Source organism: Lagenorhynchus albirostris, chromosome 5 (assembly GCF_949774975.1).
Source record: "Lagenorhynchus albirostris chromosome 5, mLagAlb1.1, whole genome shotgun sequence".
NCBI classification, from domain to species: domain Eukaryota; kingdom Metazoa; phylum Chordata; class Mammalia; order Artiodactyla; family Delphinidae; genus Lagenorhynchus; species Lagenorhynchus albirostris.
This window is the reverse complement of record NC_083099.1, coordinates 12,759,769-12,777,727: the sequence shown is the minus strand read 5'-3', so window position 1 is coordinate 12,777,727 and position 17,959 is coordinate 12,759,769. Positions and strand designations below refer to the sequence as shown.

The 17,959-nt window shown below is 36.9% G+C and overlaps 1 protein-coding gene across 5 annotated transcripts in view; it reads left to right on the top strand.

Moving 5' to 3' along the window:
- The window catches only part of MME (membrane metalloendopeptidase), a 268,601-nt gene that overhangs the window by 228,156 nt on the left and 22,486 nt on the right, over window positions 1–17,959 (top strand). For all 5 annotated transcript variants that reach the window (XM_060149125.1, XM_060149124.1, XM_060149123.1 and 2 more), the window contains 3 exons: window positions 2,324–2,404; window positions 3,742–3,845; window positions 16,771–16,829. In XM_060149125.1, coding sequence (XP_060005108.1) covers window positions 2,324–2,404; window positions 3,742–3,845; window positions 16,771–16,829 — 244 coding nt within the window. The remainder of the gene's footprint in view (window positions 1–2,323; window positions 2,405–3,741; window positions 3,846–16,770; window positions 16,830–17,959) is intronic.

Sequence of the window (17,959 nt, the reverse complement as noted above, 5' to 3'; positions counted from 1 at the left end):
TTTTTAAAGGAAGTCTTCACAAAACAAGAGGAAAATCTTGTGTGAACAAGAAAGCATTAGAAGATATTATCAGTGGTTCATGTTTTTCCTCCTTTTATGAAAAATACTTAAAAGACCTCACCAATATCTAAAAATATCCCCTAATCTTTAATGTAAATTTCTAGCTAAATTTTTTTAAGCATGCACTATTTAGTTTTTTTTTTAAATGACCTAGGGAGAAAAATACTAAATTTCTATTCAAGCAAATGTAAGGTAGTACACTGAGTACTATAAGGTGACCTACAGTTAGAGGGATGTTGAAGGAGCTTTTTATAACTATTCTTATTTACCCCCATTGTGCACCTTTTATTGGGACTCTTAGTATCTTGCATTAGAATAAAAGTGAGATGTCTAAGGAAATCTCAGGTTTAAATTTACTATGCCATTGTGTTGATAACTATATAAACCTAAAAGGAACATGTCCAGTGAAAACTGTATGTGTTTATGAGCAGTATTCACATGCAGCCTGATTATTCCTCTGTAGTTAGGGTAACAGGAAGAACAGACCGTTCTTTGAACTAACACAGAAAGAGTCCATAAATCTATTATAATAAGAGAATCAAGCTGTAGTCTAGTTCTCTTTCAGGATTAGATCACATGAAAGGATTATCTTTTTCAGCTATCACAGAGCCCTGAGTGGGTCAGGTCTAGAATTTGGCACCCCAGTATAGCTATCTTTCCATAATTCTGTAGGTCCTCAGAAGTTCAGGCTGGATTTGCTCCTTTCATGTTCTAGCTATCAAACATGGTACTATTTGATGGTAGCCAATCAAATTGTTCTAGGTAATCATTTCCCAAGGTGGTGTCATGAAACTCTGAACCTGCCAAGTAGCTCTGTGAAAGATTCCCATGGTCAAAAAGAGTTTAGGAAACATTTCCTGCAGGAAGGCTTCCCTGATCCCACCCTCGACTAGGTTCTATACCTGTAGGGTGTGATCTTATGGCACCATACATCACACTTGAGAGTTAAGATTCATTTTATTGCCTACCATTGACCTTTATAGTAAACTCTCCAGGGGTAGAAATTTTTGCCTAGCATTGTATCCTCAGCCTCTTACAAAGTACCTGGCTTGTTGTATACCCTTGAAGACAAATTGAATGAATAAATAGACAAATTAATTCATCCCATTGGGCACTTACAATTACTTAATTTTAAACTCTAAGTAGTCTTTCAATGAAGAAGCCTGCTTAACGTTTTTGTCACAGTATCTACCCCAAATATTTGACAATATATCCTTTTCATGTAGTACCTCTTATTTCTGTAGATTTTGTATCCCTTAGGACACCTTTTGGGGAAATACCTTCTAGTAAATAAAGTGCCATTGAGAGGGAGATGATTCGTTATGGGCTGATGGTATGGAAAGGAAATGGGCTTGGCCAAACTGCTTTAGTGACACATCTGTCTGATCCACTGGGGAAATCCTAGGCTTATGAAACAGATTTGTAACAAAACCACATCCATTTGATGGTAAAACAAATAATTCAGAGATGCAAGCTTAATATCCCATGAAAATATTAAATTAGTTAAATTATTTAAGAGCAATGTGATATGATAAAATCAAAAGTCAGCTATCTTTGAGAAAAATGAGAGAAATAAAAAATAGAAATAGGAATAGCAAATAGTAAACAAGTGGTACTGATGAAATAATTACAATAAGTAAGCAATTTTAAAATAATAAAAATAGAAATAGTAGTAAGGTAGTGGTAAATATGAGATGGTATAACAAGGAAAACGCTGTTTTCTACTTGTTTAACTAATGTCATTCATTTAACTGCGGGAAGTTAGGTACACTAGCTCTGGAGACCAAAGGAGAACATAAAAACTCCAGGAACCAATATTTAGGAAGAATATTAGCATTAAACCTGTAAGCCCACATCTGTTTTCTCAGCCAAATCAGTGAAGTGGAAAGATAATTATAAGCTGCTAGAATGGAAGTTCTAAATATTACCCCTCCTGTAAAATTGAAGAAAAAAGCCTTTCAGAGAAAAAGTTCATAAAAGTACAATACATGTGGAACAGTGACTTGTCAGTTTTCATTTTGGTTTTCTTGGGAAAGCTGTAGCCTATGAGAATAGGGTATTAGAAGCTAAATTTCAGAACTATTTTTTGTTTATTTTGAACTCCAGGAAAAAGCCAATGCAAAGATCTCTGTTTAAACGTTGTCAGATAGTCGTCTTGTAAACAGTATGGCTCAGGTTATTCAACTGCTGTCGAGGGCAAATTATAATGTTTGCATTTGGAAGTTCTTAATCATGCTCACATTCAGTATTCTAATTTTCATAGGCCTTAGCAATTAAAGAAAGGATCGGCTATCCTGATGACATTATTTCAAATGACAACAAACTGAATAATGAGTACCTTGAGGTAAGTCTTTATAAAGACTGCACTGATGATGCCTGGGGCTGGTGGCAATGTCATTTCTAGCTATGAGGGGGGCCAGAAATTATGTGAAATAGCCTACACCCAGAGGTCTTATTATATTGATATTAAGCCTTTAACACTGAAGCCAGAACTATGTTTGTTTTAGTTTTAACCTATTGTTTCATAGGCTGGTCTGTATTTGGTTTTGTTATTTTGCTTTCCATATATTCCATTTTAAGAGTAGTGATAAAAATCTGGTGTTTTTTAAAGAGCATTAAGACGTAGACATTTAAATGATGAACAGGCAGTACTCAGGCTTCTTATCTCATTTTATACACGCCTGAAAGTCAAATCTTCAGCTTTCCTTCCACTTTCTAATTATTCCTCCACTGGGTAAACCAGGTCATGCCTTCTCTATTTGAAAAAAAATCTACTATTTGAGAATGGGGAACTATTTTATTCTCCTTTGGTAATGTAACAATGAAAAGAAAACAGAGTTGATTGAAGTCACTACAGTATTGATTTCAGACTCAGCTAAAGGTCCTGTCATTAACCTTGCAGTCACCACAACTACTTGAAACCCCGGTGACAAGGTGACCCTTGCCTAGATCTGGGGATGACAACGATTCCTAATCTGTTGATTACTAGCATAACACGGGAGTTTGCAAGGCATAGTGTCCTCTTTCCTTTTTCCATTTGCAGAAAAGCTTGACTTTTTATAAAATGAGCTGGCTGTAGCATGTGAGTCCCCGGGGCCCTTGTGGCAGGAGTCTAATGGCTGAGCACATAGTCTCACCGCTGAATTGCTTGGGTTCAGATCTCAGCTACACCTCTCACTAGCTGGCTAAGAGCATAAGCTCAAAGTCAGACTCCTAGGGTTCAGATCTCAGCTCCATCACTCATTAACTTGGGCAAGTGACTTAATTGCGCTTCAGTCTCCTCAGCTTCAAAATGGTGGTAACAGCCCATCTTCACAAGATTATTATGGGGATTCAAAAATGTGATATATGAAGTTCTTATAACTTAGTAGGTACTAAATATGAATGCTTTTATCTTGTCTGTCCTGTAAGGATTAATATCAATATAGAAAAGCTTGTTTGACATTTAGTTTCGTTTAATTACAAAAGAATAGACCGAGGTAGTGATTCAGCCAGCGCAGCAGCGATCTGTAATATAGAACTAAGCTCGTTGGAACTTAACTTTTCTTTGGCAAGTTTTGGTGTTCTCTGTTAACTTTATTAAGTGATAGAATGTAAGAAAATATCTCTTAATGTTATTTAGCAAAAACTTTGAAGATACCAGTTTTAATATTTTTCCCCAAATCTTTTAAATTACTATAGTTGAGCTACAGGGAAGACGAATACTTTGAGAACATAATCCAAAACTTGAAGTTCAGCCAAAATAAACAGCTAAAGAAGCTTCGAGAAAAGGTGGACAAGGATGAGTATGTATATTCCAGTTTTTTCTAAAAATATGTTCATTCAGAAGAGGGACCTTGTTGGATTAAGAGAAAGAACCTGGTTTAGAATAATGTTAAAAGGTGTCATGTTCTCTTTCTATCGAGTACTTCTAAGAGCATCTAAGACTATACCAAAGATGAGTCAGGGATTTAATCAAAATTTAAACTTTTTTCATTAAGGTGTCCTTAGATTACCTTCGGTTTCTCCTCATATGATTGTCTGTCCCCTCTACTTTGTTTGTGGACAGGGCTCTCAAGAACACCTTAGCCTAAGTAATCCATAGCTCCTGCAAGCCTTCTCTGAGGCTGTATTACTGTACACGGCATTATCATCTGCCCTCAGCCCCACCTGTTTTCTATCGGTCCATCATCCTGCAGCTCCATGCCCTTCCTAGATTGCTCCAGGTAACACTTCTGTCAACGCTGTGGTAGCCAAATATGAGATATCAGGACTCGCTCTCATTTGTAGTTTTCAAATGCTCTTAATCTCTGCTTACTAGTGGCATTAGTACATTGTAGTAACTATTAGTTTAATGTTCATTTTTCAGTTAAATGGATGTGTCTAACATATTTATCAACATAAGTGTTTATGCACTTAAATCCCTAGAACTGCTTGTGCTTTTAGCTCCTAGAGAGCAAGGGACCATTCAGCACAGTGCTGAACACATAGGAGGTTTTCAGTTAAAACTAAATTAATGAATGAGTGAGCAAGTGAAAAGCAAATATACTAGTTTGATTTTTGTGGTAACTGACACAATGCCATACCAAGTCCAGGTGTCACTGGGAACTGGGAGAATCAAAGGTGAACTTTGATTGTATTACATTACATTACAGCAGCAGAGGGTATGAAAGACGTGTTATAATAAACTGTATCACCAGGAGGAAAATGTGCCAAGAAAGGTACAAAGTGCAGAAGGACTATTTGATAACAGGACTCTTCTATTAGTAAACCAAGTCCAGGTTGGACAAAATTCCTAATATGGAAATGCCAGTTTATTTCAATCCCTGTACGACATTTTGAGCCCTTAAGGTACCCTGAAAAAGAGATTGATTTCTTTTGCTGACCTCTATGTTTACACTGGAGCAAATGTTATATTGTCTGGTGCTAAAAATGAGACAGCAAATGTCACAGAATGTTTAGTGTCCCAGGTGGGAAAGAAAGATGGAGAATGGGCACATATGGTTTGTGTTATAATCAGTTGTCAGTCCTATCTCTAGAAACAAACAAAAAGTCATCAAAAATAATATCCTGTGGGAAAATTTATAATCTGAGAATCCTTATAAGTCTGAATATTTTTATTTCTTTAAAACTACATATAGTTACACTTAATGGTTGTTAGCACTGAGTAAAATATCTACATAGAAATATCATCGAATATTCTTTCTGAAAATAGCTAATATAACCTGCACCCACCTGACCCCAGAAGATTTCTTCATAATTTAAAAAATAGTTGTTGAATTATTGCTTGATGTTTTCTTTAGAAGTTAATATAGTCCCAGCTCCATAGTCATTTCGTAAAATGGTGTGCAGTTTTCATTCCTTTTTATCGTATGTGTTGACTTTCTCTGAGTTTTTTTTTCTTTACTATAGATAATCGAAAGTGACAATTGTATATAATATTTAAATGAATATTTGCTCAGTAGCATGCATAGCTCAGTAGTACTTTTTGGATCCTTTCTGTGAGCTTCTGACTGTTAATCACAAGTACAATATGATGTATAAGGTCTTCTCTGCCATACCAGGCTAGTTTTTCTTCCTTCCCTATCTTCTACCTGTATGCTGAGTACAAGGGTTCAAAACTCAGGCTGCACTTTAGAGTCACCTGGGGCAGAAACAGAGACACAGATGTAGAGAACAAACGTATGGACAGCAAGGGGGGAAAGTGGCTGGGTGGGGGTGTGGTGAGATGAATTGGGAGATTAGGATTGACATGTATACACTAATATGTATAAAATAGATAACTAATAAGAAACTGCTGTATAAAAAATAAACAAAATAAAGTTAAAAAAAAAAGAAATAGTACTGATTCCCCAACTCTACACCACCCTAGATTGTGATGTACATACCTGTAGGCGGGGACCCAGGTATTGGTATTCTTTTTAAGTCCCACGCCCCCTTCTCAAGTCAGAACCCCTGCGTTAGTGTTTGTTCCTTTTTGTGTTGACTCATACTTGCTCATATTCAATTTTGTGAAATTTTTTTACAAGGTGATATCTTTAATTTGGCAATTTAGCTTTAAAATTTAGTGTTTGTCTTCCAAAATATTGGAAGTACTTTTGACAGTGATTGCATTAAATCATTAGGACTGTACCCTGTAGATTACAGCATAATAAAAGTTCTTCCTATTTTATTGAGTTTTCTTATAGTGAAAGTTTTTGACTTAATTTGTACCTGCTTAATAGCAATAAAGTCACTATGTTTTCTTTCCTTTTTTATATAGCATCAAGTTCAAGTCCTCACTGTGTATGTTCAGGCAGATAACATCTATTGCTTCTACTTTATTCATGTAACCTGCAGTTAACTCAGAGAATTACATTTTCAGATGCTCAAGTCCTCACTCCTAGGGTCTTGCAGGACAAACAGGTGTCCATATCCACAGTAGAGGAGACAGAGATGAGAAAAGCTATTGATTATAGTAGGGTTATATTGTAGGGTATTATAGAGAAATGATGATGCATTAAATTTTCAAGGCAGCAATTAATTTAAATAAATTCAGTCAATTAACCAAATAGTAAGCTTCAGGACTTTTTCTTTTCTCACTCCACATGCTCTCACTGGGCAGACTTGTATACTTATTTGCATCCTCTACTATCATTATGACCCCTGAATACATGTATCTGGCCCAGGTCTGTTTGCTGCGCTCCAGATCCAAATGTCTAGCTGTCAATGAAACATCTCCATGCAGGTGTTCCATTGACCCTACAAACACAGCATTTGCCTTTTCGAGAAAAAACTTATCATCTTTCTCCCTTGATCCCCCTAGTTTCCAACTTCTATCTTATTGCTACCAAGACAGAAACCAGGGGTTCATCATCCTAGACCAATCCCTTTCTGTCATCTCTGATACCTACAGTGATACCTACTTCAAATCCCATTCAAAAAAGAAAAAAAATTTACATCCACCAGCTGCTAATTAAATATTTTATAGGCATGAGGGGGTGTGGATCTCCATCTTAACCATCTCCATTGTCATGCCCTAATTCAGACATTTCTCATTGTTCACCAGAGTGATGATAATATTTTCCTAATCTTATCATCAATCATCTCACAATCCTTCAGCTAACTCTCCATGCTACTGCCTTAGAGAGCTTTTAAAGACACAAATTGAGTCATGTCATTTTCTGATGAAAACCTTTCCATACGTTTGTTTTGCCTGTCTCATGAAGCGTGTACCGAGCTCTGCGTACCTCCCTGTAACAGCACTCCAGAATTCCTCTAGAGTCACCCTACCCCACAGCATTGCCCCAAATCTCCACCCGTAGGAATTACTGTAAAGTCATCGCTGCATCTCTTCCTCCTCCTTATCCCTTACCAGGGCCACCCTTTCTGCCCTGTTCATTTAACAGAAACCAGCACATGGTGTGATTCAACTTGAGCGTTATCTCCTTACTCATAGCACCCCCTTACATGATCCTCTTCATCTTGTCCCTGTGCTATCCCTTACACACATTTTAGTCACAGCACCAGTACATCTGATTACATTTAGCTGGACTAGGCCTTGTTGAAAGCAGAAACAGTGTATTTGTGTCACCAGAGATTGAACATTGATGAGCAGAACGTCGACCTCTCCTCAATGATGATGGAGTGAATGATTGATAAAATTGCCAGTTTGTAATAATGCTTACAAAGTGAACTCAGCCACTAAAGTAAATATTGACACATCCAAGCATTTCACCATCATTGTTGGTGAAGATGTCCAACATGATCTCTGCTGTTCTCTCTGCTTAAAAATTCAAAACATTAAGGAGGTCCGGAAGTCTGCATGTGATATGCCTGAGTTAATCATCTGGCTAAAAGGACTTCTGCCCATTTGAGCCCCTGGCAACTGCAAAGGACAAAGGTTTAAATTTAAAAGGCTCTTGGCTCATGTGGTTTCTGAGTGCCTAGCTTGTGTTTCCAAAATTATCTCAAACATCATGTTCTCTGGGGACTTAATGACAGTTTGTAAAGAGTTTCAAACACATCATGTTATCAAATAGTAATAATGTTAAATTGAGACTGTAATAATCCATTGGCAAAATTACTTAGTGATATATCTAAAATGATTTACTGCCAGTAACATGATTATTCACTTAGACTCCATGGAACAAACGTAAACCTCTGAAAAGAAACAGTGTACGGGAACAAAATAAAATGAATTCCTTTTCTTATTTTTAGACTTGATATTATCTTGTTAGTTTCTCAGGACAGAATTTTCTGTAATATAATTGGGACAGATAGTGCCAGTGTTTGTAAATTATGACCACTGAGCATGTGGAGTTGCATTTTGTAAACTACGAGGACTTATTCCATTGCTGCTTCTTTCCTGCTGTTGTACATCAGAATAAAAACAAGCTGACATTAACAGCAGCCAGCTCAATAAACATTTTATCCAGCAGCTACAGTGTGCAAAGCACTGTGCTAAGGATATAGCACAGTAAAGTAATGAGTAAGGATAAAGAGGATAAAGTAATGAGTAAGACTCATAGCCTGTAATCTAGTAGAAGAGGCAGGTGAGCAGCAATGAAAGCTGATAGAAAGCAGAGTTGGTTGGTGCTATTACAAGACAACAAAGTGCTAAGATAGCACTTTTTTAAGCCACAATTAAACCTTTACTTATTAGTAAAACAACTAATTGTTGTTTTACTAATTGTTGTTTCTCTGGAAACAACAAGTCAGCATTTAAATTAATATTGAGGTGAACAGAGGATTCACTTAAAACAAAACCAGACAAAATGGTTGGTTCATTTCTGTCTTCTTCATTGCTTCAAGTCTGCTGTCTTTTCTAATCTGGGCTAATTGAATGTTTGCAAGCCCCTGAAATGAGTGTTGGTACTGAGGTTGGCAGCCCAACAGCTGTGGCTTTATGTGGTTCTTCCTGAAAGGCCAACACCATCAAAAATAGCAGGGTGGCTGGTACCAGCATAGTTTTGCCACTGCTGTGAGTTACTATCACTTTTTCATGTCTCAGTTCTGCCAGTTACTATCTATGGCCTTTTAAAAGCCATGAAGTTTCCTTATTTATAACATGAGCAGGTTGATTTAGACTTCGTAACATCTCTAAGGTTCTTTCCAGCACTAAAATTTTATGGCCCTTACTGTGAAGTTTTCACAAGAGCCAGGATGTTTTACTCCCTGGCTTCTCCACATCAAGTGACCCAAGAGAAAAAGAACATATTCTTGGGAGTTAGGGAAGTACCTCACTTCTTTCTAAAATATCTCTTCTGATATTTACCCTTCACTAATGTTTCTAGACTCAATCTTGTAACTAACTCTGTATCATTGAACTTAAAGAAGAATAGTTATAGAGGACTTATGTGGGTAAATGAGAGGGCACACAGGTGGAGAGTTGATAGGACCTGTCCAGGGTGGGCACGCAGACTGCTGGAGACTTGGGACACAAGTGACTCTCCATGATGTAGATGTATGGGGAAGATACACAAAACAGATTATTCAGCTCATCAAGTACTACTCAGCCAGAAAGACAGAATAACAGATAAACTAAACTTGGACAAGTCACTCTAATTCCCTATGGCAGTATCTGCCCTGGTGTGCCCATGTTCTACACATATTATAATAGATTAAAATGTTAGAGTTCCATCTTTTAGATTCCCATTAGGCCAACAGACTATGCAATTTTTCAACATGTTTTTGGGTTATAAGCAAAATACATTTTACCACTAAAAACATTTCTGCATTTTAATTAGCACCCAAGCAGGGTTTTGTTTTCAGAGGGGGAAGAAGAGGTAGGGAGGGAAGATAAAAGTTAAAAGGTTTAAACAGGGAGAACTTTGCAAAAGAAGTCTAGAACTTTATACCAGTGAACCCTCTTGAGAGGGCAATGTCCAGATAGTACATGACTTCCAGTTTCCATGGCTCTCTACAGCCTGCATAACACCTAGGCTTAGTGCCCTCCACCCTCCCAGGGTCCCAAGGATGAGAAGGGTCAGTACTCTTGGGGCTTGGAAGGACCCACTGATATACCAAGACCCAAATATGTGTTGAGTGCCTATCATGTTCCCAACACTGTGCTAAGCCCTAGAGATACTATTAAGAACAAAACATGAAATACACAGTTGGGACTACATTGAGATTAAAAGCTTCTGCATAGCAGAAGAAATGAAAAGGCAACCTAAGGAATGGTAGGAAATATTTGCAAATCACATATCTGGTAAGGGGTCAATCTCCAAAATATACGTCACTCCTACAATTCAATAGCAAAAAAACTAATAACCCAATTAAAAAATGAGCTAAGAATTTGAATAGACATTTCTCCAAAGAAGACATACAAATGGCCACCAGGTATATGAAAAGATGTTCAACATCACTAATCATCAAGAAAATGCAAATCAAAACCCCAATGAGTTATCACATGACTACTGTTAGGATTGCATATTGTTTTTTTTAAAAAAAAAGACAAAAAGTGTTGGTGATGATATGGAGAAATTTGAACCCTTGCACAAATGGTTGGAATACAAAAGGGTGCAGTAGCTATGGAGAACAATATGGAGTTTCTTCAAAAAATTAGATATAGAACCACATGACCCAGTAATCCCACTTCGGGGCATATAGCCAAAAGAATTGAAATCAGATCTCAGAGAGATATTAGCACTCCCATGTTCATTGCAGCACCATTCATGTTAGCTAGGATGTGGCAACAACTTGTTTCCATCGACAGATGAAAGGTGAAAGAAAATGTGGTCTGTATATGAAATGGAATACTACTCAGCCTTTAAGAAGGAGATTCTGCAGTATGCAACAACATGGATGAACTTAAGAACATTATGCTAAGTGAAATAAGCCAGACACAGAAAAATAAATACTGCACGATTCCACTTATATGAGGTATCTAAAATAGCCAAATTCATAAAATCAAAGGAGAGAATCATGATTACTGGGAGCTGAGGGGAGGAGGACATGAGGAGTTGTTCATCAACAGGCATAAAAATTCAGTTAAGCAAGATTAATAAGGTATAGCATCGTACCTAAAGTCAACAATAATGTATTGTACACTTAAAACGTGTCAAGAGGATAGACCTCATGGTGAGTGTTCTTACCAAAATTTTAAAAAAGAACAAAACATGGAACACCCCTGCCTTCATGGAGTCACTGTCTAATGAGCTAGACAACAATGGACTTATAACATCACGTTATATCATTGCTAAGAGTTATACAGGATGTAAGAGCTTTCAATTCTTTCCTGAAAGATCGCAAGGTTTTTCTTAACCAGGAGAACAAGTACCAAAAGAAAATTCTGACAGAAAAAATCCACCCGCCCATATATGTTCCAAATTGGGCATTTCTCCGAATTTGGCCCGTGACCCACATGAGGGCACACGTGCGTGCATGTACACACATATAGAATTATTGAAGACTAAAAAGATGGAGTCTTGCTGCCAAACTTAGAACCACACACAACCAACTGATGACTTCTAGGAAGAAAATTAGAGTAGTGATTTGTGTTGCTTTCTGTTGAAAGAGAAGTGGATTCTCCCAATGTCGTGTCAGCATAGGAGTCCTGGCTCTCACCTCTCAGAGGATCAGGTGAGTCACTCAGAGTACTTCAGTCATGTAAACAACTCTTATGCAAAAACAATGAACAGTGGAATAGGCTCTTTGGTCCTACTGTGCTTTTGCCTTTGGGTAAAATATTGTACCTTAGGCAGCAGTGGAAAGAGCTTGTGCTCTGGAGTCGGGGCAGTGATGGGAGGTGGGGGCTAGAGGGAGTGCGCAGTCCTGAGGTAAGATTCTTCCTCTGCCATTTATTCGCTGTGTGAACTTAGACAACCTACATAATACCTCTGAGCCTCAATGATTCCTTTATAAACTGAGGATAATAGCATTTATTTTTGCCTTGTGGGTCATTGTGTTGTGTAATGTGCTTGCCACGTAACTTAGGTGTTCATTAAACAGTAGCTATTGTTGTTAAGATCTGGTCATGATGAGACTTCAGGGTGGCATAGAGGCCAGCATCCTAAAGCTTCTTAGGGAAAGGGGCAGCCCTAAATGTGAAGCAGTCTAAAAATGAGCACTTTCATTTTAGAAGAGGATGGCAAGGAAATGGCATTCATTTTTGTGATGAAATTTTATGTGTGATGCAGATCAACATGTTAGAAGTAGGGGATTTGATTGGAAGATGAGAGTGTCCTCTTTCTCCCTAGTTTATATATCCTTTTCCCTGTTGTATTGCTAAATCTGTAAGTAGGAAAAAGAGTTTGAGCTATGATGTGCCTTAGTTTCTACACCTGAAAATTGGAGGTGTCATCTATCTTATTCGTATGGTTTGAAAGGTGAATGAAAATATATAGAAAAGCTTGAAGTTTTGATGAGGGAATATTAATAAATGTAAAGCATTACAGTGGCAACTGCAATTACAAAATGAGAATTCTCCTTTCCAGAAGTACTTGAGGAAGACAGAGAAAACCAATGTATTGTACTGCTGATGTCAAAGGAGTTGCTTCAAGGCCACAAGATGCTAAGAAATTGAATGCTTTCAGGGAAAGGGGCATTAATGATTTTGTTGCTTAAATTTTTTAAGTTGCACATGAGTGAGCAAAAGAAGTTTTATTCCAGGTGCCTTTGCAATCCAGTGGGTTTATTATATCCATAAGGCTATAGGATCAGTCTGTAGACTTCTGCTTTTCTTCCCTGCAGTAAAAATGATGTCTCTGTTCTTTCATCTCATCACCACTTAGGTTCTTCAGGGTAATAAGAGATAGAAGAGAAACACACCTGGTCCCCCTCTCAAGGGTATATCATTCATATTTCCCAGCTACATTGTTAGTTCAGCTTCGAGGGCCATGCTGCTTATAGTGGCCCTTTGTCCTACTGTAAATGCCCCAAAACAAGAATAAGATTACCTGACAGAATTATGTCTCAGAAATTTTAAATAAAGTTTGCTTACTTCTTGCTTCCCCACCCTTCACTTTATACCACACACACCCATCCATACTCCTACACACATACCGGAGACAGGAAGAGAATTCAAAGAACAGGGTGATATCTACTCCATCTCTCAGGTTCAATACCTGCTCTAGGAGATGCTCGTGTCTGGCCTCCATACTTTAAAGGTATCTTCAGATAACCTGCACTATCCATTATGTTAGTGGATACTTGGTTTTCTCTTTAGTTGTGCAATTTCTCTTTCCTATGCTGCTATTCATGGTCAGATTTGTCTGTTTTCCATAAATGAAAGCTTCTCCTGAAACTTGGAGGCTGCATCCAAATCAGAAGAACTTACATATTTTGTTACATCACCATTTACTTTGAAAAATATTTTTTGTCCTATTAATTTAGCTTTTATAGTAACATAGTGAAATATTTCATGATTGACCACAAATATTAGACATTGAGTCTGTAGCTGTTATCATCACACTAAGATGTAATGATCCAGTCACAGTACCTCGAGTTCTGATCATTCCCAGGGACAAAGTGCCCTGTACTTTTGAATCTGGGTAATTACCCAGGGGTAGTCTGAGGACGCACTGTGAAAGATCTCAAGGAAGAAAAGGCAAACACTGCACACTAGTGCTCTGTGAACCTAACCACCATAATTCTAATTTTATTTGAGTGTCCTGTGGTCATAAATAGCTACCTATTTTCGTGAAGGTGTAATTCACAGTGGACATTTTAATATGTAAAACCCTCCCTGCTGGAAAGTTACAAACATTAATCAAAGTGCAATCTTAACCCCCCTCAAAGTAATGTAACAGAAGAGCAGAAAGATCACTAAAACAAAAGATGTGACATTTATTTTTACAAAAGCAATAAACATGAGATGGGTAATATAAACTTCATTCATCTGTGTCCTACTTCTGACATCTGTTGCTATCTGAAACATTAGTTTCCTGTATCTAGTTCCTTCCCTCTGTAATATAATAATTTTAAAAAAAAAAGCATTTTGAATTGGGACCTTTTGTATTTCATTATTAGCATTGTGCCTGAGTCCAGAACCAGCAATTTGCATATTATTTGTTATTACCCATTAAAGTCCATGCAGAGTATACCATCACTAAATCAGAAGTTCATAATTGAACAAATGAGACCTGAAAATATGTTAAATTCATTTTTATAACAATTGAAATTTAATAACTTTAATAATTATAAGCTGTTTATGCATAAAATCTACGGCCATATTTGCTATTACCAGGGAGGAAGAAATTTTCCTCTACCCTTCCAGGATCTTCTGGCTGGTCTAAGAATTAAATTGACATGAGACAGATTAACAGGAGAAAAGTCAAACAAAGTTTAATAACATGTATATATGGGAGAGACCCAGGAAAACTGAGTAACTTGCCAGGATGGCTGAATCCCTCACCTTAGGTACCATCTTCAGCTAAATACAAAAGGAGATTGGGGTAGTGGCTGGAGACTTCAACGGGGAGGAGGGCAATTCACAAGGAGATGGAAAAGCAAGTGTTTGGTAAACACTTGTTCTCTGGGTCATGCTGAGACAATGGAATACAGAGTGGACTCTGACCTCTGGGCTCTGTCAAGTTTCTCCCACCACACCTGGCCCATATTCTTTGAACTTACCTCTGGTGATGGCTCTATTCCAGGAACAGGACCTCTATCTAAAAATTTTTTAGGCAGTTAGGAGGCAGGTCAAAGTCTCTTCCTGAGTCTTTTGGGCCTTGATTTGTTTTCAAGTCAAAATAATCCTCATACCAAATAGACATTTGGGGGTGGCAAGTTTTGCTCTCCTACACTATCAGAATGTTGAGGACACATCAGAAATATCTTTCTAAAGTCACTGCAAGGAACAGCATTTCTCCTCAGGAGTAGTATGAGCACATTTCCTATTTTGCCCCTCCTGCCAGACAACCTTGAACCATACTTGAGTCATAATAACTGTGTGAATATATATAAACAGAGTCCTAATACATCATTTTCCCTGATCCTGAGTTTTATTTATACAAATGTTTTGTTTCATAATCTTTTGGGTCACACAAACAAAATCTACCTGTCCTATGTAGTTTCTGATCTCTAGATTTTAGTCTAACACCCCTGGGATTACAAGTATATGTTTTTGTTGTGAGTCACCACAAAGCATGTGGGAAAAGGTGGAGTTTAATTAAAATAAATAAAATTATATGCTTATAATCAACAACCTGCAAGAAATTAAAATATTGATGACTCAGCTGTGATGAAATTAGGGAGGACTAAGCTATCTGTCACACCATCCTGTATGAAAATGTTTTCTGTTTACAACAACAATATCAAACCAAAGAAGAAACACATTGATCAACTATTCCCCCACCCACACCCTCCATCTTCAAAGTTATTTTCTTCCTAAAGAAAAATTCACAGAGATTCTATCTGGATTTTCTTTTCAAGTCCCAAATCCTTTATATGAATGTCTTAGTCATGTTATTGGAGACAGAATTCATGCTTAATTAGAATTTATCAGATAGTTATTATATGTCGCCCTCCCTGAGTTATTTTTAAGAGATCAAAATAGGACTCACATCTGAAATCTGACAGTAGTTATTGAAATTGTAGCTAAAATGCTGATTTAGGAGTGCTGACCTTGTATTGCTTATCTTGCAAAGCAGGGTCTGGAAACAGTTCTGATTTAACCTCATTGCACTAATTACTATAAACTCCTTCCATGAGTAGGATAATAATTGCCATTCTAATTGTTGCCCTAAAAGTGGAATAACTACAATGCAGCCATTAGATAATAATATATGATTGTCTTAAGTGTATGCATGTGTGCTGACATTTAAGGAGGTATCTGAAGTCAAGCAGTACCCATTTTTCAATGAGTATATGAGGATATGTGTAATAGTCTATTAAGATGGTAATATTACTCCTGTTGCACAAAAGTGTTTAACAGTGATTATTGATGTGCAGTCTTCATAACATCTGAGCAGAAAGACATTGGAACACTGGCACCATCCTTTAGCTTAACGCTGGCTGGGTTGTTGTTGTTTTTTTTCTCATTCTGTCTTGTATTATAGTTATTTATGCCTCTTTATCATCTCCTCAACTAGAGTTTTCTAAAGTCAGGAATTGTATTTTATAAAATCTTTAGATTCAATATAGAGCCTAATTCATGGCATACACGGGCAAATCTACTTAAGAACCACCTGAATTTCATTTTACAGTCATTATACAAAAATATCCCTTTGCTCTCATAGCTGGTATGCCATATTTTAAAGAAATAATTTTAAATGGCAATAATCAGAGGAGGCACATTACCCAAAACTAAATACCTGCCAAAGGGATCTCTTAGTCCCCAAAAAGGCTCCTCGTAAACTATGAATTTAAAAAAATTTAATTCATAGTTTACAAAGAGTCTGAAATTTTAGCAACCTGCATTTCGATATTCTGTCAACTGCTCCAGAATTGTTGGCATAGTTTACCTAGTATCAGGAACACGGAGCTAAACACATTTCAATATAATTTTAATCCATTGCAGTTTCCAAAGAGATACACTAGAATGGGTTTTGTACTGTCAATTGCCTCCATTAAAAATTTATGCAAATTAAAAAACAGATTGCAGACCTGGATATATTCCTGTATTTCAAGAAGTGGAAATACTTTCAATGAACTCTCTCACCTAGTGAGCTAATTTTAATTTGTTGATCATATTTCAAACAGAAAGTTAAGATTCATCTAGGAACAGTGATAATGCTTTTATTGTGGTGAGCAGATTAAATCAGGTAATGCAGTATCGTTTGTAACAAGTTCTTATGTTTTCTATAGGTGGATAAGCGGAGCAGCTGTAGTCAATGCATTTTATTCTTCAGGCAGAAACCAGATAGGTAAGGTCTACTCCTAAATAATTATTTAATATTTCTCTGTTGTTCCCAAGCAGTAGTGCTTTGCGTGACCAATTTATTATACTCCCCATAAAAGCACAGCGAGGCTGAGTTACGGATTTATTGAATATCCTCCTTGAAAGTAAATGCATCCATGTACCTCTTTTCACTATAATAGCAAAATTTAAATCAGTGTAAATCACACTAAGTAGTTTTGTTTCTTTTACAATATTCTCATTTATAGTTGAATGGTTTGTCTTATTTCTAACTACTTTTATTTTATTTTTAAATACTTTTTTAAAGTCCCTTATATCGCCATAAAGTTATATTAACTTTAGGACTTTCTAAGTGTCAGCATCTTAGGTGGTTTAACATTCCAAGAACCAAATTTTCAGAAATCCAATTTTTTGGTCGATTTTGTACACTGGCACTGGTAGAGATGGTCCTGTTCTTTATCATCTTTTTTTCTAGAAGATTCCAAGAGGCTCAGAAAGTTGAAAAGTCAATTATGCTAGGTTGAACCATATGAAATTTTATTTATTAACCACTTCTGATCAAAAAAATTTTATATGTTCCCTAGTAGTAGTATCACAGAAATATGCATAGAAATTAATACATGAGTGAATAATATAATGAATAATGAAATGGCTTAATATAACAAAGATATATTTTTTTCTCTTCCTGGGAATACTGCGACATCTTGAAACTCTCTCTTAAGTATCTCACAAATAGACCCATTTTTTCCCAAGGGTTTTTAGTATGTAGAAAGGCAACCAACTGATTCAGTACTTCAGTGGGAGTATTCTAAACAAACAGTACAGCCAGCTTCTCCAGGTGTACTCAGTCCAGCCCTTCATTTCTCAGTGTAGTCAAGAATCAAGAGGGAAGATAAAATTTGATGACACTTTCCCCCGTTGCCTTTATTTTATTTTTATTTTATTTATTTATTTTTTTGGCCACGCCACGCAGCTTGTGGAATCTAAGTTCCCCGACAAGGGATTGAATCCAGGCCCTTGGCAGTGAAAGTTGTTGAGTCCTGACCACTGGACCACCAGGGAATTCCCCCCCACCCCCATTGCTTTTAAACCTAGGAAGTGTTAAATTAAGAAATCATCCACATTTTCTTCTAGTAT